The sequence below is a fragment of the Narcine bancroftii genome, chromosome 3, assembly GCF_036971445.1.
Source record: "Narcine bancroftii isolate sNarBan1 chromosome 3, sNarBan1.hap1, whole genome shotgun sequence".
Taxonomy (NCBI): domain Eukaryota; kingdom Metazoa; phylum Chordata; class Chondrichthyes; order Torpediniformes; family Narcinidae; genus Narcine; species Narcine bancroftii.
In genome coordinates this window covers 278,558,892-278,583,405 of record NC_091471.1, presented here as the reverse complement: position 1 = coordinate 278,583,405, position 24,514 = coordinate 278,558,892, and the positions used below count along the sequence as shown (strand labels likewise).

At 41.8% G+C, this 24,514-nt stretch overlaps 2 protein-coding genes across 7 annotated transcripts in view; one reads left to right on the top strand and one right to left on the bottom strand.

Moving 5' to 3' along the window:
• The window catches only part of drc3 (dynein regulatory complex subunit 3), a 74,761-nt gene extending 67,486 nt beyond the window's left edge, over nucleotides 1-7,275 (top strand). For 3 of the 5 annotated variants that reach the window (XM_069928275.1, XM_069928278.1, XM_069928276.1), the window contains exons 11-13: nucleotides 476-598; nucleotides 5,104-5,235; nucleotides 7,144-7,275. In XM_069928275.1, coding sequence (XP_069784376.1) covers nucleotides 476-598; nucleotides 5,104-5,235; nucleotides 7,144-7,251 — 363 coding nt within the window. In that variant the 3' untranslated portion in view covers nucleotides 7,252-7,275. The remainder of the gene's footprint in view (nucleotides 1-475; nucleotides 599-5,103; nucleotides 5,236-7,143) is intronic. The other 2 variants (XM_069928280.1, XM_069928279.1) reach the window with 1 other exon arrangement.
• Nucleotides 7,276-9,060: 1,785 nt separating this feature from the next.
• The window catches only part of atpaf2 (ATP synthase mitochondrial F1 complex assembly factor 2), a 33,608-nt gene continuing 18,154 nt past the window's right edge, over nucleotides 9,061-24,514 (bottom strand). For both annotated transcript variants that reach the window (XM_069928282.1, XM_069928283.1), the window contains exons 3-8: nucleotides 23,809-23,957; nucleotides 20,118-20,215; nucleotides 16,445-16,525; nucleotides 14,595-14,707; nucleotides 12,298-12,413; nucleotides 9,061-9,302 (exon numbers count right to left, since the gene is read on the bottom strand). In XM_069928282.1, coding sequence (XP_069784383.1) covers nucleotides 9,165-9,302; nucleotides 12,298-12,413; nucleotides 14,595-14,707; nucleotides 16,445-16,525; nucleotides 20,118-20,215; nucleotides 23,809-23,957 — 695 coding nt within the window. In that variant the 3' untranslated portion in view covers nucleotides 9,061-9,164. The remainder of the gene's footprint in view (nucleotides 9,303-12,297; nucleotides 12,414-14,594; nucleotides 14,708-16,444; nucleotides 16,526-20,117; nucleotides 20,216-23,808; nucleotides 23,958-24,514) is intronic.

The window sequence follows — 24,514 nt, the reverse complement described above, 5'->3', positions numbered from 1 at the left end:
ATGTGGAATTAGTCACAACATTTGAGATTGTGGTTGGCATTTTCTGGACCATGGGTGTTAAGGTCAAGTTGGATATATTCTACCTTGTGTGATCAATGGCAAGGTGGCATTTTCACTTACTTGTGAAAACTAGCCACTTGAGCAGTACCCAAATGTACTGGAGTAACTAAGCAGGTCACGTAGCAGCAGAGGAAGTGAAAGGCAACCAATGTTTCAGACCTGAGCCCTTTGTCAAATTCCTGGCAAAGGGCTTAGGACTGAAATGTTGGCCACCCTTTACTTCCCAAGGATGCTGTGACCTGCTGAGTTTCTCCTGTACATTTGTGTTTTGTATTTGACCTCAGCATCTGCAGATTTTCTTGTTTAACTCCACTTTCCCCAAAACACAGCAGTAAAAATCACTTGCTTTAGAAAAGCAATCTAAAATCTGAATTAAATAGTAATGTCTGTTGTTAAAACTTTAACATAATCTACAATAAGCCAGTGCCGTGACATGGAGAACCGCAACCATGAGAACATGTTAGAAATGGCTATGAGCAGTTATGATAAAATGGGAAAGAGTGAAGGGGATGAGGAAATGCCGGAAGAACTCCGAGCTGTAAGAGCACTTTAACTTTAGCCCCCAAGAGAGCAAAAGTTCCACCCTGTACAGCTTTTGGTACAAAATATTTTTCATAAAATGTATTTTCTCTTCTACTCCCTTGATCATTGGAACATATCAGTGGGTTTGTACTGATGTGCTACTTCAGGAATTTTTGAACCCACCCTTTTGCCCACTTTCCTTCCATGGCATTAGTCTAACCCGAGTCCATAAATTGGTGGCTAATAGGCAACTGTATGTTACCCCTAGTGCGTAGGTGAGTGGTACAATCTGGATGGGGTCAGGGAAGGGGATTGATGAGAATGTGGAGAATTTAAAAAAAAAATGGGATTGATGAGTTCTTTATGCTCAACATGAGCACAGGGTAGGAGGGATTGTTATTGATTCCAGCAATATTAAATTATTCTGCAGGGAAGCCAAGAGGAGCTTGTCAACAGAAAACTGAAAGTATCTAAACTTTTATCATTTGTAGTTGAGGCAAATAGTTTTGATGCTCTGCCAGTATATTTAAATAAGCCATAGAGAGAAACAGAAGTATTTGCTAATTGGGTGAGATGGAAAAGAATGGGGAATGTCTCAAGTGGAGCTGTTTTGGACCAGTGGAGAATGGCCTGGGCTTTGTAATCTTTTGGGATCTCTACTCCAGCCTCGCCGTGCTCCAGCAAATCACCTAGATGTGAATATTGCTCTATTTCTGCACTGTTGTATGTACACAGTGTATCTACCTTAGTCCACCATATGTAAGCTCCTTTCTCACCACCAAGGCCCCTCCTGACTACTTGCTCCCTCCCAATGAGCTGCATCACAGGATTGCAATTCCAACTATTAGCCATAATCTTGACCTTTCTGAAGGTTAACAAAGGATAAAGAGTGGGTGACCATTTTAAATACCATTTAATGAGTGAGGATGGAAGGGTAGTGGGTATAAAATGTTGGCTAATAAGAGTGGCAGGTTGGTCACTGGTACTTATGTGCACAAACCAATTACCATTCACATGGAGAGCCTATGTTATTTGTAGATGGTGAATAAAACCTTGTGCTCCATGAGCTCTTGTTATGTTGCTCATCGTAAAGAATTGTGCTTAATGACAAGATAAAGTGCAAGAAGTACACGTTTATGAGACACTGAAATGAACTTTGGACGGTGTAATACTGGATCTCCTGTTAGGGAACGAGATAGGTCAGGTGTCTGAGGTTAATGTTGGAGAACAAATTGGGTCTAATGATCACAACTCTATTAGTTTTAGGGTAGTTTTAGGGAAGAGCAAAGAAGGGCCTAAAGTTGAGGTTCTGGGTTGGAGAAAAGCAAATTTTGAAGGAATAAGAATGGATTTGGGGAGTATTGAGTGAGACATGATTTTTTTCAGGAAAGGATGTAAATGAAAAATGGAGAATATTCAAAGAAGAAATTTTGAGAGTACAGAGTAGATATGTCCCAGTGAGGATCAAAGAAAAGGCTGGAAGTCATAGGGAGCCTTGGTTTTCGAGGAATATTAGAAATTTGGTTAGGAAAAAGAGGGAGGTGTACAAGAGGTATAAACAGCAGGGTGCTGAGAAATTAAAAGAGGTCTAAAGGAGTGTAGAAAAAATCTTAAGAAAGAAATTAGAAAGGCCAAAAAGAGGCACGAAGAGGCTTTGGCAGGCAGAGTAAGAAAAAATCCAAAGGGTTTCTATAGGTACATTAAAAGTAAAAGATTAGTGAGGGATAAAATTGGACCCCTTGTAGATAGGGAGGGTAGGCTGAGTGAGAAGTCAGAGGAGAAGGGGGAAATTTTAAATGATTTCTTTTCCTCGGTATTCACTAGGGAAAAAAATATTGTACCAGTTGAAGTAAAGAAAAATAGTGGGGAGGTCATGAATCATTTAAGGATAACCGAGGAGGTCGTGATGGCAATGTTAAAAAAGATAAAGGTGGACGAATCTCCGGGTCCAGACAAGCTATTCCCAAGGACACTCAGGGAGGCTAGAGTACAGATAGTGGGGCCATTAACAGAGATATTTAGGATGTCACTGGTCACGGGGGTAGTGCCAGAGAATTGGAGGGTGGCTCATGTTGTTCGGCTGTTTAAGAAAGAGTCCAAATGTAAGCCTGGAAATTATAGACCTGTGAGTCTGACGTCTGTGGCGAGTAAGTTGATGGAAAGTGTTCTGAGGGATGGCATTTACAAATATTTGGATGAACAGGGATTGATAGGTTGTCAGGGGTAGATCATGCTTAACCAACCTTATAGAGTTTTTCGAGGGGGGGTTACAAAAAAGATTGATGAAGGGAAGGCTGTGGATGTTGTCTATTTAGACTTTAGTAAAGCTTTTGACAAAGTTCCCCACAGGAGGTTAGGAAAAAAGGTGGAGGCATTAGGTATAAATAAGGAAGTAGTGAAAAGGATTAAGCAATGGTTGGATGGGAGGTGTCAGAGAGTAGTGGTAGAAAATTGTTTGTCAAATTGGAGGCCGGTGACTAGTGGAGTTCCTCAGGGATTGGTCCTAGGTCCACTTTTTTTTCTTCTTTGGCTTGGCTTCGCGGACGAAGATTTATGGAGGGGTATGTCCACGTCTGCTGCAGGCTCGTTGGTGACTGACAAGTCTGATGTGGGACAGGCAGGCACAGTTGCAGCGGTTGCAAGGGAAAATTGGTTGGTTGGGGTTGGGTGTTGGGTTTTTCCTCCTTTGTCTTTTGTCAGTGAGGTGGGCTCTGCGGTCTTCTTCAAAGGAGGTTGCTGCCCGCCGAACTGTGAGGCGCCAAGATGCACGGTTTGAGGCGATATCAGCCCACTGGCGGTGGTCAATGTGGCAGGAACCAAGAGATTTCTTTAAGCAGTCCTTGTATTGTTTGTTATATATATTAACGATCTGGAAGAAGGGGTGGTGAATTGGATAAGTAAGTTTGCAGATGATACAAAGATTGGTGGTATTGTGGACAGTGAGGAAGCTTAAAAAGAGATGTAGGAAAGCTAGAGGAGTGGGCTGAGAAATGGCTGATGGAATTTAATACGGATAAGTGTGAAGTGTTGCATTTTGGAAAGGCAAATCTAAATAGGTCATATACATTGAATGGTAGACAACTGAGGAGTGCAGAGCAACAAAGGGATTTAGGAGTTATGGTAAATAGTACCCCCAAAGTTGATACTCAGGTAGATAGAGTGGTGAAGAAAGCATTTGGAATGTTGGCCTTCATAAATCGGAGTATTGAGTTCAAGAGTTGGGATGTTATGAAATTGTACAAAGCATTGGTGAGGCCAAATTTGGAATACTGTGTGCAGTTTTGGTCACCAAATTATAGGAAGGATATAAACAAAATAGAGAGAGTACAGAGAAGGTTCATGAGAATGTTGACAGAATGTCGGGGTTTGAGTTACAGAGAAAGGTTGAGCAGCCTGGGGCTTTTTTTTCTCTGGAGCGTAGAAGATTGAGGGGGGATTTGATGGAGGTGTTCAAGATTTTAAAAAGGACAGAGAGAGTCAACGTGGATAGGCTTTTTCAATTAAAAGTGGGGGATATTCAAACCAGAGGCCATGGTTTGAGATTGAAAGGGGAAAATTATAAGGGGAACATGGGAAATTTCTTCATGCAAAGGGTGGTTGGGATGTGGAATAAGCTTTCGGTGGAGGTGGTTGAAGCAGGAATGTTATTTACATTTAAGACTGGATAATTACATGGAGGGGAGAGGATTGGAGGGGTATGGACCAGGTGCTGTTCAGTGGGACTAGGAGGGTGGGGATTTGTTCCGGCATGGACTAGTAGGGCCGAACTGGCCTGTTCTGTGCTGCATATGGTTATATGGAAACAATGCATTCCACTGGGGAGACACAGGAAAGTGCAGATGCCGAAATCTGAAGCTAAACACAATCTGCTGCAAGAATTCACTGACCAAATATCATCAATGGTTGACTTTTCAAGATGAACCCTTTATTGGTTATTTACCCTCTGCTTGAATTTACTAACCACGAACATAATGTTCACCAGATTACTAAGGTGCCATTTTGTCCTAATTGCACAATTTTGTCCATAAAGTAATTCTATTACAGTTAGAAAACTTCCATTGTCAACCAATTATATATAAAGGGAAGAGTTCTTTAAATAATAATTTGCAAACGCCCCATAGTTCCTTCAGATGTTTTAACACTTGGGATATAAAACACAATTCTTCACCATAAGCAATATCATAGAACATTAACAAGATTTTAATGATGTCCCATGGCTTGGAATGAGCTCCACTAACATGCAATGTAGTATTGATTACTCGTAACTAGTACACCACTCCTGTACTGGTCCACATTTTATAACCAGACAGTCTCTGACACCTCAGCCAATGGAAAACTAAATAGCAAATGTCAATTTTCAGAAAAAGACCTTTTCACTACTGCAGTTACCATTAATTTTTTTCTGCAAATTAAAAAAAAATCAATTGTAAATCATGTTGGAATTTGATGTTTAAAAGTGAAATATAAATGCAAATTTAGTTGAAATTTCCAAATATGCTCTCTGTTTGATTCTCTTTACAGCTCTTTATTGATAAAGATACTGTTATTAATACAGTTAATGCATCACATGACTTACATCTGCTAAAAATTGACAACCAAGAAGACAAAATGGTTACAAAGACAAATGCTTGGCTTAGGGATATAATCGAGAAGGTAAGGTTGGCCAAAATGTTTTAGCTTTGTAACTTCATGTTCTTGGATACAATTCAGATGATTGGAACGCATTGAGGAGGAACAGCCCTTCAAATTATTCCTCCATTGTGGAGAACAAAGGGAAGCCAGCAGTGTTTTAAAGGCTGATGTAATTACAAGGACAGCCCAGTCACTGAGTATGGGGGTAAATCCAAGGACGTCAGCAAATTATATTGGAGAAATTGCATTTGTAGAGCACCTTTTGCAATCTCTGGATCCCTCAAATAAAGTTCTCATGTCCTGTGGATGCATGTGGGAATATGTTGCTGATGGATGAACAACAAACAATGAGAGGTGGGAGGAACTCAGCAGATCAGGTAGCATCTGTAGGTTGAAATGGTCAGGCAATATTTCGGGTTGGGACCTTTTATCGAGACTAAAGTAGGAAGATAAAAAGGGAAAGAGGAGGTGGGGTGAAATATGCTGGGGAATGGTTAAGGGGTGATAGAGTTTGGACATATAATGGTAGTAGTGGAGAGTCAGGTAGAGGGAGAAACTATTGAAAGGTGGAAAGGTTAGAGAGAAATGTAGAGAGTATATAAAGAATAGATGAAAACAGTGGAGGTTATCTAAAATTAGATAACCAAAAACACTCAACATATGCTGTTGAGTTTAAGCCTGACCAGGAAGAATCCCTGGTTTACATTTAGTCTCACCCTGCCAATGGTTGATATAGAGGACAGACAGGTCTGTATGGGTGTTCTAGCTTGGATCCACTGAGTGAAGATGTTTTTCCAAGCAGACACCCAATCTGCATTTAGTCTTGCTGATGTAGAGGATGCCAACATTGGTTAAGAAATAGAGCTCTGCTACTCTTTACAATAGTGCAGTGGATTTTTTGCATCCCAATTCTCACTTTAACTTCTTTACAGACATCTGACTGGAAACCCTCTCTCTGAACTTTCTATACAGATATCTGACTGGAAACACTCTCTCTGAACTTTCAGGGCCAAGCATAAGATTCAGTGGAACATGAATACAAAACCTTTTAAAAGATTACTGCAGTTGACCATGGTTGGCCAATGTAGTAGCAGCAGATTTGTGAGGCTATTTGTGATAGCATTCCAGGTGTTGACAGGAAGAGGATAAGAACCCTTGTTCTGCTGATCACTGGCATAGAGCCATGGCAGAGGAGCCCATCCTTAGATGAGGATGCAATTAGACTGAATTGCAGCACCTCTCATACTGGCATGGTCTTTCCACTTGAACTATGTGTTGGGTGTGTGGTGGGGAAAGACATCTCATTATTGAAGTTCAGTAGCTTCAGGGGTTGAAAATTGAGGACCAGGAAAGGAAAATTCAATTTAATGTCAACTGTAATGTTCAGTAAGTGGGTGAATGGAGAAGAGGTTATCATAAGGTAAATGTATATACATTGTAATGTGCCAAATCCATTACCTGCATCGAGTGAAGATGGCCATTGTACAATAAAGGCTTACAATTGGTGTTCAATCTTTTTCCAATGGCCACGTACTTTCCAATCTGTGCTGCAACTGTTTAGATGGACAGGCAGCAATAAATGTGTTTTGAGGTTAGGCAGGAGAAAAAATCAATACATGTATTTATGTCTTTGCTAATTTATAGCAACATGAGTGGTGTGTGGAACATGCAAAATTGATGAGTAACACAAGGTGAAATCCTCTGAAGTCTCAGGATGGTCAATGTAGTTCTCTTCTCTAATCCTAGAAGAGGCAAAAAAAAAACACAGGGCTAGAAAGTCAAAAACTGCAGATCACTTGGCCAAATGAGGCTCTGGGCACCTTCTCAGTTTGAGACAAGATTTGATGGGAAGATTAAGCCTACAGAAACAAATGGGTAATAAACAGCTGTTTGAATGTGCAAGATAGTAACATACTTTTTCTTTGGCAGCTTCATGTGGATGAAGTAGATCGCAATCGTAACCGAGTTCTGGAAATTAACATTTACGTAAATCACTGGCGGGAAGAACTCGATTTCCTTGAACTTCAGGAACAGTAAAGTGATGGAACAGATGTGACTTCATAGATTGTGATACTGTGAGTTTCATTCTTTCAACTTTTCAACATTGCCTCATAGCATTTGACAAGGAATATTGAAACTTTTAAATGTGACATTTGTACACCTTGATAGCCTCTCTCCTTCCATTAGTTTGATTGTAGGCCCTGTGTGGAAAGATTAAGAATCCCTAGTTTCCCCCAATAATGCAAAGTTTATTGAAAGCTAGACTCAGAATTCATTAATTTAAAACCTTTAAAAATTAAAATCAAGAAGGGGAAGTGAGCAATGTGAATCTTAAAATCATTGTACAGAGATTGGTTTTCTTCTGTTGGTCTAATTCAGGAAAAGTCATAGGTTAAATGTCACATTAATAATTTAGGAAATGTCACTTCTCGTTAGTAACCAATGTGATATTGCAGTTCCAAGTATTGCTGAAACTAGAATGGATTATTTGCTGGAAATTCCTGCGGTTGGGGACTAATCTTTTAACGGCCTTTAAAACCTTTCAGCAAATAAACATTTTTAGATCTCCTTTTGTGTAGGTGATGAAAAGATCATCATCTAACACATCCTTAATGACATTGATTTTCTTCCAACTACCTTCTGGCTAATTGGACTTTAAAAAATGCAGGTTGGGTGCTTTTCATTTAACCACCTTTGCAGCCTGGCTGGAGAATTTTCCTTTCATTTTTTAAACTTTAGAATAGACATTCAGATTTGGTTTAAAAGGAAACCTAAACCATTTTGTAACATGAAGTTTTATGTCAGTATGTGGAAAATAAACTTTCAGCCAAATTATAAAGTTTTGTTTTCCTCCAGTGACCTTATGTGACATTGTCAATGCGGTTGTTTAAATCAATGTGAATTCATTTAATTTTTAAGTGCTTAATATTTGAAAATGTCCTGTCACTGACCCCGTAAAACCAACTTCAAAGATCAACCTTCTTCTGCAGACTGTCATTCATGTCACCCCTAGCCAATAAAAGACCAAGTACAATCTTGGTTGTAATGTCAAAAAAAACAGCAAGTCCTCAAAAATATTAATATAAACTTTTTGTAACAGGATGGGTGTCCTTTATTAAAATCTCACCACACTTCAATCTGAAAGAGCAGATGGCATCAGTTGTAGAATTAACAGAAAACAATATTCCAAAACAAAAATTAGAGACCAAGTGACTAATTCAGCATTATTTCCTTGGTTTGATCAGATATTGTTTCTCTCCCACATTCTGTTTGACCTGGTGAATATTTCTAGATTCATACTAAAGTTACAGGTTTGTTGCTGGGGTTGAAGTGTAAAATGAAAATTCTAAAGTGCAGTTGTCAAGTCTTTGAAATGATAGGTTGCACAGGGTTAAATTTATAAAGAGGTAAAAATGAAGTTTCAAAATGAAGTACAGGTGGAAACCATCAACATAGCCTGCCTCACTGGTATTGACATAAACTGAACGGAGTGTTTCTGATGTGAATGCCCCAATTATAAACACAATAGAATTGCACTTGGACCAGAACTGAAGGATTACTAAACATCCGTGAAATAGGAAATGTGGTACAGGAAATGTAAAAAAAATCAATGATCACATTGGTTACTAACGAGAAATGACATTTCCTAAATTATTAATATGAGATTTAAGCTATGACTTTTGCTGAATTAGACCAGCAGAAGAAAACCAATCTCTGTCCAATGATTTTAAGATTCACATTGCTCACTTCCCCTTTTTGATTTTAATTTTTAAAGTTTAAAATTAATGAATTCTGAGTCTAGCTTTCAATAAATACTGATTTTTAAAATGTTCAATGAATAGAGACTTCAGAACAAAACATCTTTATTTTAAATTTTTTACATTACACTCATGTAACCAAAAAGGAAAAGAATCTCCGTTACAAGAAGGCATTAAATAAACTGAGTCAGTTTAGTCTTGCAGCAACTTGTGTTTCACAGTGGAGCTCTCCGTGCATAGATGGACAAACAGGGCTCCTGCCGCAGTCCGCGATCGTAGTTCATAGAGATCATAGTCGTGTGCCCATTCAACATTTCCCCAAACTTCAATCTACAAACAAAAATAATCACCGCCATGCTTATAATTGAGCACTATATACCAGAGATAAAAAGGTATTAGTATCAAAGTACACGTACTAACTGGTTGATTTTGAACTGAAATAACTACACAAATGAACTAATTTTTTTAAGAAAACATGCCCAGTTTCAAAGTGTGGACCAGCTTTTGGACTGCTATCCAAGTTGATTATTGTCTAAGGAGTTGAATAAATCAGGCACAAACCCAGACAGTGGCTTCACTCAGTTTTTCCTGGAAGGTTATCAGCCAAAATTCATGCTTAATCTTTTTTTCCTCCACTTCTTCCCTTGGTGCTATTAGTCACGTACATGTATGCTACTCAGCTAGAACGAGGGAAAACGGCAACACAGAACAGGCCCCTCAGCCCATGCCAATTTTTTTTATTCTGCCTTGTCCCATTGACCTGTAGTTCTCCATACCCCTTCCATCCAGGTACCTATCCCATCTTCACTTAAATGCTAAGTGAACCAGCATCCACTAAATGAGCCAGCAGCTCATTTCACTCTCACAACCCTTGGGAGTGTCCCTTAATGTTCCCCTTTTAAAAATAAAAAAAAAATCATCTTTCATCCTTAACTCTTGACTCACTCAAACTTAATGGAGAAAATCTGTTTGCATTTACCCCATCTATATGTTTCATAATTTTGTAAACCCCCATCAAATCTACCCTCATTCTCCAATACTCCAGAGCAGTGTTTCCCAAATTGGGTTCTGCAGAAGAAATGATGGATCTAGTAGGGGGAGATATGCGACCCTCTGCTGACGCTCACCTCAGCTGCTCATTTGCATCTTACCCACCCCCCCCCCCACTGGTGCCCAGGCTTGCCTGACAATCAAAGGGTCCAGTGGTGAGGGTGGCGCAAATACTTTTTGAATGCACGACCGCCGGTGAACCCAGGAAATGCAGGCCCCCCGAGTGCCGAGTGAAGAAGTGACCAGCCCAGACATCACGGTCCTTGCTCTTTTAAGGTTCAATTAGCCTCTGCCAGAGTGGAAAGGTTAATGATCTTTGCTTTTTGTTCAGAAGTTAGACATTGAGGTCTGTGGTGCGATTTAAAAAAAAATGCTTCACTAGGGAAATCAGGGGGGGTCTCTTTTATTTGTAATCCCACACTGGTTGTTCATTTTTGATCGATTTATCTTGATGGATTATCCTGTCCAACAATGATGTAATCTGTCTTTTTGAAACGTTAAAAGCTCCCGTGATTTGTGGAGGAGGACGTGGGCAAAGGATCCCCACATCTCATGTTGCCACTGGGTACTGTTCACTTGCTGTTTTCCTGTCCATGCAACTCACGTTGCCGCATCGCTCCAGAAGGGAGACTAGTGTTAGGGTTGCAAATCATTTTACCACCACGTTCCTTACTTGCTCTAAGGTTTGCAGTGTGGATGGTGTGTTAATTTAAAAAAAGCCCACTCTTCTTTATAGCATGTACAATATCCCCTCCCTGAACAACGTGGATTTACTGTGGGTGCCTGGTTTTCGCCGCGGGTTCCCGGTTCACTGGAGGAGGGTTAAGGTCCAGAAGCTCACTTCCCATGTGTGATCAGCCTGGCAGGAGTTCTTGAGCTATTTTTCCCCCCCACTAGTGTGGTGTGCTCCATTGCTCATTGACTGACAATACAAACCGTTCCACTGGAACTAACCTCCTTCTGCAAGATGAGGGAGCAGCTAAGTAGGTAGAGGGGAAACCTATTTATTGGTGTGACTCACGCAATGGCAACAACTTGGATCCAGCACCTTGCTTCTCTTTAAAACAAGTAACGCTGTGACTTGGGAGCGCAACAGGGGTGCCCATGCTGGAGTGTCCGCCAGTACAGGTAGGTGGTCCCGCTCCTGCCCTGGGGTCCAGCTGCACACAGGTCAGGGGAGAGGCTTCCCTGAGGAGCTGAACGCTTGATTTGGAAAATTAAAAAAAGTGAATGAGAGGTGAGTAAAGGTGGCCACAAGAGCCTCGTGACCATTGGTTTAGGTTTGACGAGGAGTTGAGTGGATGCTGTCTTGACCCATTCTGGAACTGAAAAAACAACAAAGAAATTATTGAGAACCACAAAAGCCTGCCGATGCTGGAATCTTGGGCGGACAAAGGATTGGTGGAGGAAGTCTGCAGATCAGACTGCATCCGTGGGGAGAAATGGCCAGTTGTTGAACTCCGCAAGCAGGGCCTGGAGTTGGGGGCAGGGGGAAACCTTGGTCTTGGACTGGTGTCTTTTCAAGCAGTAACATGTCCTGGAGCTCCAGATGCTAGTGCTGCAGTGGGTGGGAGTTCACAATAACTCATTTGAAGGGGGCAGAGCCCATGAATGCCCCCTTCCCCATGATGCCAACCAATACCAGGTCTTTTAAACTGTAATTGATGATTGGGGTTCTGCAATTTCTAAGTGCTCCACAAAAGGGTTCCGTAAGCTAAAAGGTTTGGGAAGCCCTGCTCCAGGAATAAAGTCCTAACCTATTAACCTTTCTCTGTAACTTAACCCTTCAAATCCTTCCTGCAAATTTTTCCTGCAGCCTTTTAATCTTGTATGCATCTTTCCTGTAGGTTGGCGACCAAAACTGCACACAGCACTCCAACTTCTGTACTCAACTCATTGATTGTGAAGGCCAAAAGTTTTCTTTACAACCCTATCCATCTGCTAATTGGAGGTTATCTCCAACCTTCTGTCTTCAGCCGCTTCTATTATTCCAACAATGTCCAAGGTCCAACTTCAGGAGCAAACATTACATTTTCCTTGCAGGAACAATTTGCAATTGTTTACTATTTCACCCACTTCTCTGCCACGCAAAACATGCTCCTTTTCTTCCCTTTCCATGTCTGATGACAGGTCTTTAACCTGAAACATCAGACCTGTTTCTCACTCCATCGATTGCCTGCTCTGCCGAGAGCTTCAACACTGTGCTTACTTCAGTAAATGGAAGTGTGCACTTCTGAGAACATGTAACATGCTCCATCACCAATGAAGTCTATACCTGATATTGTTCCTCTAGCCGAGACAGTAACACAGCCTTCTCCACACTGAGGTTTCGATCAATTAGATTCAACGAAAGAACCACAGATTTAAGCTGATTGATGACATACTCCAGACCTAAAAAAAACAAAAGCAATCAAAACAATAATTTCACCAAGGAGTTATAACATTTTAAAGACAGTTTTAAATTACAAGCAAGATGGAAGCTATATTATGTACTTGGTTATGTACTTGTTCAAGTTACTTTTTCTCCACACAGCACCATCATTTAAAATGGAATCAGTCACTGGGGAGTTAAGGTAGACTGCTTCCTCATTCTATGGGATGTAGGTATCCACAAAGTGCAAGGCATATTGGACAACATCTGCTAATAACTGGTATAAAGTTGGATAAGGTGGGTTCATGCCTGATAGACTCATTCATTCTTCCCCACTGTTCTCCAAGGAAGTAACATGAAGATAACCCATCTGTGCTTTGCTGATTGCCTTTGGTCTGAATGCAATGACATCTGATACCTTCAAGAGTGAAAATTGACGATCATTTCCTGGCCGTTTGGGGTCACTCCAGAAATTTGACAAAACATCCTGGCATGAATCACCCTCAATGCATTTTCCATGTCAGAAATGCCAGTGACTAGTTCAGGTCTCAGTGTCAAACGGTGTCTTCCTGAAATCTGTTGCTGACTGCTTCTGGGTCCACGTGGTCTTCCCAACACAATGCTCGACTGGGATGTTTGCCCAATAACTTGCCTTCCGCTTTGAATCCCTAATCCCTGGAGTGAACCAGATATTTCTTGAAGTCCTTGCCTTCCCTTGCTCACACAACCTCCCAGTTATTTGACCATGACCTTCTATTCTGCCATCCTTTCATTTCCATCACCACCAATGATCTCCCAACATCCCCCACGCCAAAGACCACCCATCCAAACACTTGCTGGTTTTTTCAATTCTCTCCAACAACCATCCAACAATAGACTATCTCCTGATCCCTCAGCTATTGTAGAAAGGGTGTTCAGACCTTTGTTTCTGAACAAATTTTGGAACCAGATGGAACACCAAGCACCACTATATCAATGCCAAAAGGGTCAATGGTGCACGAGAGTGCATCAAAATTTCTTGGTGGTTACATCAGAACAAACAAGCTATCAAAAAATATGAAAGGTAGGTGGGATGAATAACAAGGTTTTGTTTAGCTTATCATAAATAACATTTCCTCTTCCTGACTGCCTATCGTCTCTCCTCTAAGCTAGGCAATTCAAGATATCATGGAATTGCAATGCAAAGGTACACCACACCTTAAATGTAGCAAAAAGTCCCACAGGACATTCTCCAAAGTATTACCTTCGAAAACTTGACATTGAGCCACATAATGAGAAATCAGATGAATAATTATTCAGAAACAAATGCCTTAAAGGAAGGCAAAAGATGGAGATTTGGAGGAGTCTGGGCAGGAATTCTGGAGTTTAGGTCCAGGTTAACTGAAGTTGCTGCCAAATGGTTAAAATGCTGGATGTGCAAGAATGGGAAAAATGCACACATGCCCATAACAGCAGTACTGCCACTGAAGTGATCACGACAGGAACCCAGGTGCTCCTCCGCAGGGTCCTAATATCCAGCTGTCTTGCCTGGTGACCCCATACAGGATTAAATCACTTGCAGAAGAGGCCTGCAATATTTTTTTTCTTCAAAGATCCACAGAGATCTAATCTTGAAAGCGGTGCAGAGAACAGGGGCAAGCTCTGGGGGAAATCAGAGGACTGCCAGGGTGGAGGAGACCCTCGTGTGGAGAAGGAGAAATCTGGGAGAAGACCCTACAGGGTAGCAGACCACACCAGTAGACTGGCAAGGGCTCAAAGCCTAAGGCCTCATACCAAGTGGGCTACTGGACACCAACTCATGGGAACTGTATTGGAACAGGGGTCTATGAGGGTGCCAATGGGAGCAGGGCTCCCAAGGGCCTTGGGTCACAGGCCGAAGGAGGGGGACTTTGATGTCTTGAGCCATACTGGGCCAGCTTCACCGCTGTATCGGACAGAGTTAGGGTTAGACTACAGGGCAGGAAGTGGCAGCATCAGAGGACGTGTTGGGATCCACAGACATTAGAGGGCTCTCTTTTGGTTCTTTCTCTTCTTGGAGGGGGATCTGGGCTAGTGATGTCTCTTTGTGTGCAAAGATAAACGCATTTTGTGTATTTATGTACATGATAATAAAGGAACTTTGAAAGAGTGAATCCTTATTTTAATTTCCATCATTTAATTTAGAATATCCAGTGGAGACTAGGATTCAATTGATCACATACCTATTAGTGCCCAAAAATTGTATGAGGAGAGGTGATGCTTGATAGTCTCCTTGGACTCCTTTGGAATGTTTGGCCCCAAGATGTTTGTGGAGGAGCCAATTATAACATTATATCTGTTGGGGAAAGAAAATGGTAAATTAGTTTTAAACATCACATCAGGAGAACATCTCACACATTCCCGACTGCACTGCTTCTGCAGCTCGTGGGCGCCAACCCCACTCTCCCTCAACTGTCCATAACCTGAAGTTTTTCACAAGTCGGAAATGCTGTCAGCCAATTCTCTTTATCCACTCTTTCTCTCTTAATATTCCTGGAGAATTGATTGGATTTTCCCATATGCTCCACCCCATATCCTCTTTTCGCCCTTATGATATCCCGCATGTGTTCCTACACCTCATTCTCACTAAAGGATTTGTTTCATCCAAGTAGCTTAAATTTGATGTAAACCTCCTCCTGCTTCCTGACCAAGTCTCAATATCCTTTGTCAACCAGGGTTCTCTAAAACTGCCAGCCTTGTTCTTCACCCTTGCAGAAACATGCTGTGCCTGAACTCTCGCTATCTAATTTTTAAGTGTCCCATTTTCCAGCCGTCCCCTTTCTTGCAAGCATGATCACCCAGTCAATCTCTGCAAGTTTCCACCTAGTGCCTCAAAATCATCCTTTCCCTAGTTTTGGATTTTAACTTTGTGAACATAACTATTTACGATCCTAAAGTGCTACCCCACTGTCACTTCAGTCACTAGCCTTATCACATTTCCTATGAAGGGGCCCTCAATATACTGATTTCAGGTTTTAGGAACACATTTAAATTGGATCTGGGTGACCTAGTCAATATTAGGGAAGTTAAAATCTCTCAGTAACACTGCCCTAGCATTCTTACAGCTGTCTACAATCTCCTGATATATCTCCTCCAATTCCAGTTGCCTACTGGGGGAGCCACTAACAGCCCTAAAGTGATCATTCCCTTCTTGTTGTCAAATTCTACTCATATAGTTTCACTTGAAAATCTTCCAAGAATACCCTCTCTAATCTCTGGCATTACATTTTGCATCAACAAAAGAGTCCTTCTCACACCTCCTGGTCCATCACACCCAAAGCTCCTGGACATGGCAATGGCAGTATTCCCTTCTCTCAACCATGTTTGTGTAATGGCTATAATATCCCAGTCACCTGCCTCATCTCTGCTCTGGGGTCCACCCCCTTGCCAATCTAGTCCTGAGTAGCAGAAGCAAATCTTCCTGCCAGTATATTGGTTCTCTTGCAGTTCAAGAGCAACCCACCCACCTTGTTCAGGTCACTTCCACCCCAGAAGAGATCTCAGTAAACCCGTGCACTAGCTCCTCAGCCTATCTGGCCTATCTTCCTATTCACAACCTCTTTAGCAGAGATTGCTACTTTCAAGCTCCTGATTTCTGCATCTCTTTCCTAACCCTGTACTTACCCCACAGGATTTTATCCCTTTTCCCCACATTTATCATCAATGCTAATGTATACAACCTCTGAGTGTTCCTATCCCCCTTGAAGATGTTCTGTAACCGCTCTGAAATGTCCTTGACCCTGGCATCTACAAGCTCTGTTTTCCTTCACATAGTTGCATTTGTGCTGCCAAGCCTTTCCTAGAATTTTTATATTTACTCTGCATTTTCAGCATCTGCAATTTTAAAATTTACATTTACCATATGGCCATACACTTGCTAATAGGGTTGAACTACTCCCCTTTAAAGCTTCTACCACAAATGAGCAGAATTTTTAAATACTCTGCCCTTCCCTCAACATACAGGGCACAGTGATATCATGACATGTACAAAGTGTTCAACTGACACAGTGATGTTCCCAGGATCAAACATTACCTGTTTTCTATCCATTCAACAACAGGATCCCATTCATTTTTCTGAAGCTCTACTAAGCCCGGTGGATCTTCCATTCTGTAGCTAGATAAACAAGTAAGCACAGTTGAAAAATAGATATTTAAAACTTTTCCACTGCTTCTTTCAATCATTACTTAAACACGTACTGCCTTCTTACTGCAAAAGTCCCAAAGCAACCTCTATTATATCAGCTTGCATCTGCAACCTCATTTTCTTCCCCCATTCCGATGGCTCCAATCTGTGCAAATGGCAACCCCACCACCTCCATGATGATAATCAAGACAAGAGCACCCCAAGGCTGCGTGCTTAGTTCCCTTCTCTATTCCTCGTACACCCATGACTATGTAGCCAAGTTCAGCTCCAACTCAATCTACAAAATTAGCTGTTGACAACCATTTTTGGTCAAATAACAAAGTGACAACAGTCAAATGATGGAGATCGAGAATCTGGTTGGGTGGTGTCAAAACAATATTGCTCTCAACATCACCAAGAACAAGAAGCTGATGGTTGGTTTTAGGAAGTAGGCCCGAGGGACCACACATCTGTCTGCATTGATGGGAAGAGGTTTGAAGTTCCTGGGAGTCCACATCTCAGACCTGACCTGGAGTCAGCACATGAAAAAGGCATACCAGCACCTCTACTTTCTCGGGAGATTTGGCATGTCGTCAAATGCACTCTGGAAAGTATACTGACTGGTTGCATCAGAGTCAAGTTTGGCCATTCGAGTGCTCAAGAACGAAGACGTACCCAAGTTCATCACAGATTCCGATCTCCCATCCGTTGAAGACATCTATGATGGATGCAGCTTCAAAAAGGCAGCCAATGTCATAAAGGGGCCCTATCACACAGATCACAACCTCTTCACTCTCCCACCTTCATAAAGGGGCCCTATAACCCAGATCACAACCTCTTCACTCCTCCACCTTCATAAAGGGGCCCTATCACCCAGATCACAACCTCTTCACTCTCCCACCTTCATAAAGGGGCCCTATAACCCAGATCACAACCTCTTCACTCCTCCACCTTCATAAAGGGGCCCTATCACCCAGATCACAACCTCTTCACTCCTCCACCTTCATAAAGGGGCCCTATAACCCAGATCACAACCTCTTCACTCCTCCACCTTCATAAAGGGGCCCTATCACCCAGATCACAACCTCTTCACTCCTCCACCTTCATAAAGGGGCCCTATAACCCAGATCACAACCTCTTCACTCCTCCACCTTCATAAAGGGGCCCTATCACCCAGATCACAACCTCTTCACTCTCCCACCTTCATAAAGGGGCCCTATAACCCAGATCACAACCTCTTCACTCCTCCACCTTCATAAAGGGGCCCTATCACCCAGATCACAACCTCTTCACTCCTCCACCTTCATAAAGGGGCCCTATAACCCAGATCACAACCTCTTCACTCCTCCACCTTCATAAAGGGGCCCTATCACCCAGATCACAACCTCTTCACTCTCCCACCTTCATAAAGGGGCCCTATCACCCAGATCACAACCTCTTCACTCTCCCACCTTCATAAAGGGGCCCTATAACCCAGATCACAACCTCTTCACTCCTCCACCTTCATAAAGGGGCCCTATCACCCAGATCACAACCTCTTCACTCTCCCACCTTCATAAAGGGGCCCTATCACCCAGATCACAACCTCTTCACTCCTCCACCTTCATAAAGGGGCCCTATCACCCAGATCACAACCTCTTCACTCCTCCACCTTCATAAAGGGGCCCTATCACCCAGATCACAACCTCTTCACTCCTCCACCTTCATAAAGGGGCCCTATCACCCAGATCACAACCTCTTCACTCCTCCACCTTCATAAAGGGGCCCTATAACCCAGATCACAACCTATTCACTCCTCCACCTTCATAAAGGGGCCCTATCACCCAGATCACAACCTCTTCACTCCTCCACCTTCATAAAGGGGCCCTATCACCCAGATCACAACCTCTTCACTCCTCCACCTTCATAAAGGGGCCCTATCACCCAGATCACAACCTCTTCACTCCTCCACCTTCATAAAGGGGTCCTATCACCCAGACCACAACCTCTTCACTCTCCCACCTTCATAAAGGGGCCCCATAACCCAGATCACAACCTCTTCACTCTCCCACTTTCATAAAGGGGTCCTATCACCCAGACCACAACCTCTTCACTCTCCCACCTTCATAAAGGGGCCCTATCACCCAGATCACAACCTCTTCACTCTCCCACGTTCAGGTTCAAGAATGGTTTCTTTCCAATAGCTATCAGGCTTGAACCTCTCCTCAATGGATTGTCTGCACTATTGCAAGTCACTTTTTTGCTAAAGATTACTGTGAATATTTATTATCTATCCTGTGTATTTACTGTCTCGTTAATTTTTTATTGTCTTTTTTTGGTTACTTTTATAGATTTTCTTTATAAGTATTTGTTCAGCTGCAGCAAGCAGAATTTTGGTCCTGCATACATTGCACAATATGTACGACAATAAACATTATTATTCCAAAATAGTGGTACTCTTCTCAAACTTGTGGCTGCAGTTCCTATCTTCATCTCTTCAACCGTCACTAATCTTCCTAAAAATGACAACAGTTCCACCAGCAAATCTGAATTGGGCCCTCTGCAGCTCCAGTATGAAATATTAACCACCTCTACCATCATCAGATGCGACCTAACCAGGGTATTTCCAGCACTCCTTTTATTACACATAACCCACAGCAAAACTGGGCCACTTTCTTTAGAAATACAAGAACTGCAGATGCTAGAATCTTAAGCCAACAATGAAAAGCTGGGAGGGACTAAGTGAATCAGGCAGCATCAATGAAGAAAAATGGTCGGTCAACTTTTCGGGTGTATCCTTTATGAAGATTAGGATGGGAAGGTTGTTACTCTGGGAGAACGAAAGTAGTTTCTCTGGACTACTCCAATTGCTCAAACTTAGTGAAGGTTTTCTGGAACACCCGCTGGCAACACATCCTCGACATAGTTTAGAGAAGTAGAGAAATACAAAGAGACTGCAGACACTGCTGGAGGAACTCAGTGGGCAGTGGGTCAGGGTGCAACTGTGGAGGGAAATGGGTGGTCAACAACTCATGCCAAAACTCTGTCACAGGGCACGAAAATCAACCTTTTCCTCTGATTTAATCTTAAATCAACCACCCCCCCCCCCCCACATGCCCTGTCTCTATCACAATTTTATTGATATCCTTTCTAAAAACAAATTGCGTTTTGTGATTGAAATGATCAATATTAATGATCACCTATCCACATGCATTTGACACACAAAAAAACTCCTAAATTTCTTTCTTTTAATGTAAAATTGATTTTGCTGTTGAGAGGTATCAGGAACAGGGAACAAAGGCTGATAGGATAGAGAACTAAACAGCTGTGCATTCCTAATCATTTACACTTCCAAATCTTTTAAGATGCTTCACTGATTTTTTCCATCGACATGCCACCCAGCCACTTGTTGGTTTCTCCATGATTAATCCACCTGTCTCCTTCCCCCTCTCCCCCACCCCAATGCTACCCAACACTGCACATCCCAAACTTAGTGCCTGGGGATGATGCCAGTATGTTTAATTCATTAATTGAGTTAGTATCATTCATATATCAAGTCTAACATGCACATACAATAAGTTCACCTGCAGCAAATACAACTTACCAGACTGCATCTGTTTCTAGGAATTTGAGAGCTGACCTAATTAACTGTTCTTTTGTTCTTTGTGTTGGATTATCCAGCGTAGTATTGCACAAAGTTGTCTAATCAAAGAGAATATTATCCCATTTAGTTTAAAATATTAAGGTAAATCATTCACTGATAGGAGAAATAAGTAGAGAACATTGGCTTAAGATGAGGGGAAAAGATTTAACAGGGTTCCCCCCCACACCCACAGAGGGTAGTTGGTATATGGAGCTGCCAGAGGTGCTTGAGGAAGGTTCTATCACAATGTTTAAGGGGAAAAAAAATAAGATTCATGGATAGGATGGGTTTAGAGGGATATGGGCCAAATGCAGGCAGGTGCTACTTGTGTGCGTGGGACATTTTGGTTGGCATGGGAAAGTTGGGCTGAAGGGCCTGCTTCCACATTGTATGACTCTCTGTCTAAAGGCAGTGGAAGGATTGGAAGGTTAAAGTGCATCTATAATAGAGGTCCAACCAGAGAGATAAACTTAGAACACTGATCAGCCTGTAGATGGGAATATATTGTAATCAGAGACATGGTTGGCAGAACAGCATGATTGGTAACACACCGTACAGGTGTAATAGAGAAGGAATTCAAAAAAGCGAGGCCATTGCAGTATTGAATAAGGAGATAATCACTGCAGTAATGTGAGCGAGTGTCTTAGAAGATTCATCAAGTGAGATCACAGGATAGAGCTTAAAAATAAAAGAAGGGGCAATCATTTCACTGGGAATATACTACAGGCTGTGAGAGTAGAACAGATACATGGGCAAATCAGAGATGCCAGAGTAATGGCTACTGTTGGACAATTCAGCTTCCCTTAATATTAACTGGAATCACCTGTGTGAGAGGCCAGGAGGGGGCAGATTTAAAAAAAAAATGCACCAAGCAAGAGTCGAGCAACTACTTGCAGGTTCATCTACATCTGACAATTTGTAGTCTTTACAAAGTCAGAATCAGTATTTATGTCATGAACATGTCACATTTCGCGGCAGCATTACAGTCCAAATACTGCTATAAATTACATTCCAAAATTAAATAAACAGTGCATGAAAATAGGAAAAAGTAAGGCAGTGTCTGTAGTTCATTGTCCATTCAGGAATCTGATGGCAGTGGGCAGGAAGCTGTCCTTGTGCCGCTGAGTGCTCGTCTTTAGGCTCCTGTACCTTTTTCTCAATGGTAGCAGATTGAAGGGGACATGGCCTGGGTGGTGAGGGACCTTGAGATACTGCACCTTATAGATCTCCTCAATAGAGTGAAGACTAGTGCTCGTAATTTCATTGACTGAGTTAACAACTCTCTGGAGTGTTTTCCTGTTCTGTGCATTGGCACCTCCCTACCAGACAGCAATGCAACTTGACGGAATGCTCTCCACGGTACACCTGTAGAAATTTTCAAGAGTCTTCGGTGACAAACTGAATCTCCTGAAACACCTCACAAAGTACAGCTGCTGGCGAGTCTTCTTTGTGATTGCCTCGACGTGGGAGGCCCCAGGATAGATCCTCAGAGATGTGGACATCCATCAGACATGATGTCAAATCTCTAGAGTTCAGGGGCCACATGATCTTGCTGGGGTGAAAGAGAAGAAGGTAACTCCAGGCATTCAAGATGTTAAGAGATACTGAGAGTTTTAAAGAAGCACTTGGTAAGAAGTGGGAACAGAAAACAGGACATCGTTGGGAACATAGACTGTCTGGAGCAGTATTTAAATAAAGATTAAGGGGAGAAAATGCCAAGGTTCCTTCTGAGTACATTGAAAGTAAGAGGATAACCATGGACGGTAAAGCTATGAGGGATCAGGATGGTAATTTGGAGAATTTGGTTGCTATCTGAAATCAATACTTCACCTCTGTTCAACAAGGAGAGAAAATATTGTAGACTCACAGGAACATTCTTGAGCACATTAACATTAAAAAGGATGATGCATTTAGATGACAACCTACATAAAGGTAGATAAATGCCTTGGATGGCAATGTATCAAGTTGATTAATAAGTTTGCAGACGACACAAAAATTGGTGATGTAGTGGACAGTGGAGGAAATCCAAGTTTATAATGGGATCTGGATCAGTTGGGAAGGTGGGCCAAAGAGTGGCAAATGGAATTTAACCCTGTTAAGAGTGAGTCATTGTCCTTCAGCAAATCAAACTAGGGTAGGGCTTAGACAGTAAATCGCGGTGCCTTGCAGAGTGCTGTAGGTCAGAGAGACCAAGGGGTACAGTTACACAGTTTCATAAAAGTGACTACTCAAGTTGACAGGGTGATGACGAGTTTTGCACACTTGCCGTCATTGGGCAGGATATCATGACCAAAAGTTGGGACCTCATGACTCAGCTGTACAAGGCATTGGTAAAACACACTTGAAATACTATTTGCAATTCTATAGGAAGGAGATCAATAAGTTGGAAATGATGCAGAAGAGATTCGCAAGGATGTTGCCAGGGCTGAAATATATAGAGAGGTTAGAAAGGCCAGAGAGGGTGGCACGGTTGGCATAGTGGTTTGCGCAACGCCTTTGCACCAGCAATTGGGACCGGACCAGGGTTTGAATCCCACATTGCCTTTAAGGGGTTTGTACATTCTCTCCATGTCTATGTGGGTTTTCTCCGGTTTCCTCCCACCCTTCAAAATGTACCAGGGAGTAGGTTAATGGGGTGTAAATTGTGCAGCACAGACTTGTGGGCCAATTTGGCCTGTTATAGTGCTGTGTGTCTAAAACAAAATTAATTTTAAAAAAATTTAAAATTTAGTCCCTGAAATGTATCCGGCCGAGGGATGACCTTCCAGATGCCAGAGGAAGCTGTGGAAACAGGTAAAAAGTAATTTGGTGCACGATAAATGGATAGGAAGGGTTTAAAAAGAACACAAACCAAAGGCAGTCAAATGGTTGAGCTTGAATACTAACCATGGACTGTTCCCCTGTGTACAACTGTGACTGTAAATATGGAAATGAGGTTACAATCAAATTGCTCACAATCATATTAAATTCTGGAAGAGGCTTGAGGAATAATGAGTACTCCTGCTCCTAATTTATGTTCATATATCAGCAATAGATTTTAGCCTCCAGTTTTCTGCCCCTTTTCAACTCTCTGACTATTTTTCCTGTTTTCAAATGATTGTTAAATTGATATAGGTTGAAAAGTTCTTATCCACCATTTTGTGGACCAGCATGTTAGGAGTCTGTTGCTGAAGGTCATGTTGATTAATTAATTATAACTAAGATCTCATCAACTAATTAATCTATGAGGTGCAAGTTGCCAGTGTTTAAATCTGTGATTAGAAATATCCCACCATATCAACAATCAGTAAATTACATCCAAGTTTTCCCATTAATGTCTGTTCAGACAACAATAACTAATATTTCTGCAACTTTGCATCATCATCCCAGCCTTCAACTTTATTAACCGGTAAATACTTATATTTTTGTCCTGAACTTGCCCTCTCTCCATTTCCCTGTCTACTGCACTTGCTAAAAACCTGTGACATTTCTATTTTTTTTTATTCTAGTTTAAGTGTCATTAATTTGAAACTTTATTTCTTTCCATATACAACCTGACCTTTTGAGTATTTCCAACATTTTCTGATTCTATTTTGTTTGCTCATAATGATGAGCTTAAGAATTCTACAAGCTCTGGACGCTATGAATAAAAATAATGAAAAATTGATTCTACCAGATGCATGGTAAAGAGCTGCAGTACTTCCCCTTGGGATTCCCATTCTGTGGCCACAGCGATCGCCAGAGCTTCGCTGGGAACTGTGAACAACTTGCCCTGGGGAGTCTTCAGCTTTCTACGGTCGAGGTTTATCTCAAATACTCCTCCTGCAACAGCCAGAGAGAGGGGGAGGGAAAGAGAGAGAAAGAGAGAAAGAAAAATAAATCAGAGCTTTACAAAGAGTCGTGGCCTTCATAGCTTGCACTTCAACTAAGAACATTCAGGTGCTTAGTTAAAAAACAATTTGGTCAGCGCAAGAATTTATTTTGGGTGCCATCAATCATAGAGATGTTCCCTCTAATAGATTAATAAACACACCCAAGTACCACAAAAATTCTGCATTTTCAACCTCCAGCTGTTCACGTTTTATTTTTTTGGCACTAATTCACAAAACATTAAAATAGTTTGCATTAAAGCTCAAGTTTATTATTATCTGACTACATAAACAGACCGCACACATCTATTACCTATGAGGGCATGAAAGCAGCCAGACCAATAGCACTGTGGTCGGCTCTGAGCTTCCGAAGGGAAGGGTGAAGTCGGGTAGAGTGATAGTCACAGGGGACTCTATAGTCAGGGAACAGATAGGAGAATCTGCGGCTGCAAAAGAGAGACTCCTGGATAGTGTTGCTTCCTGGGTCTTGGGTCCAGGATATCTCCGAGC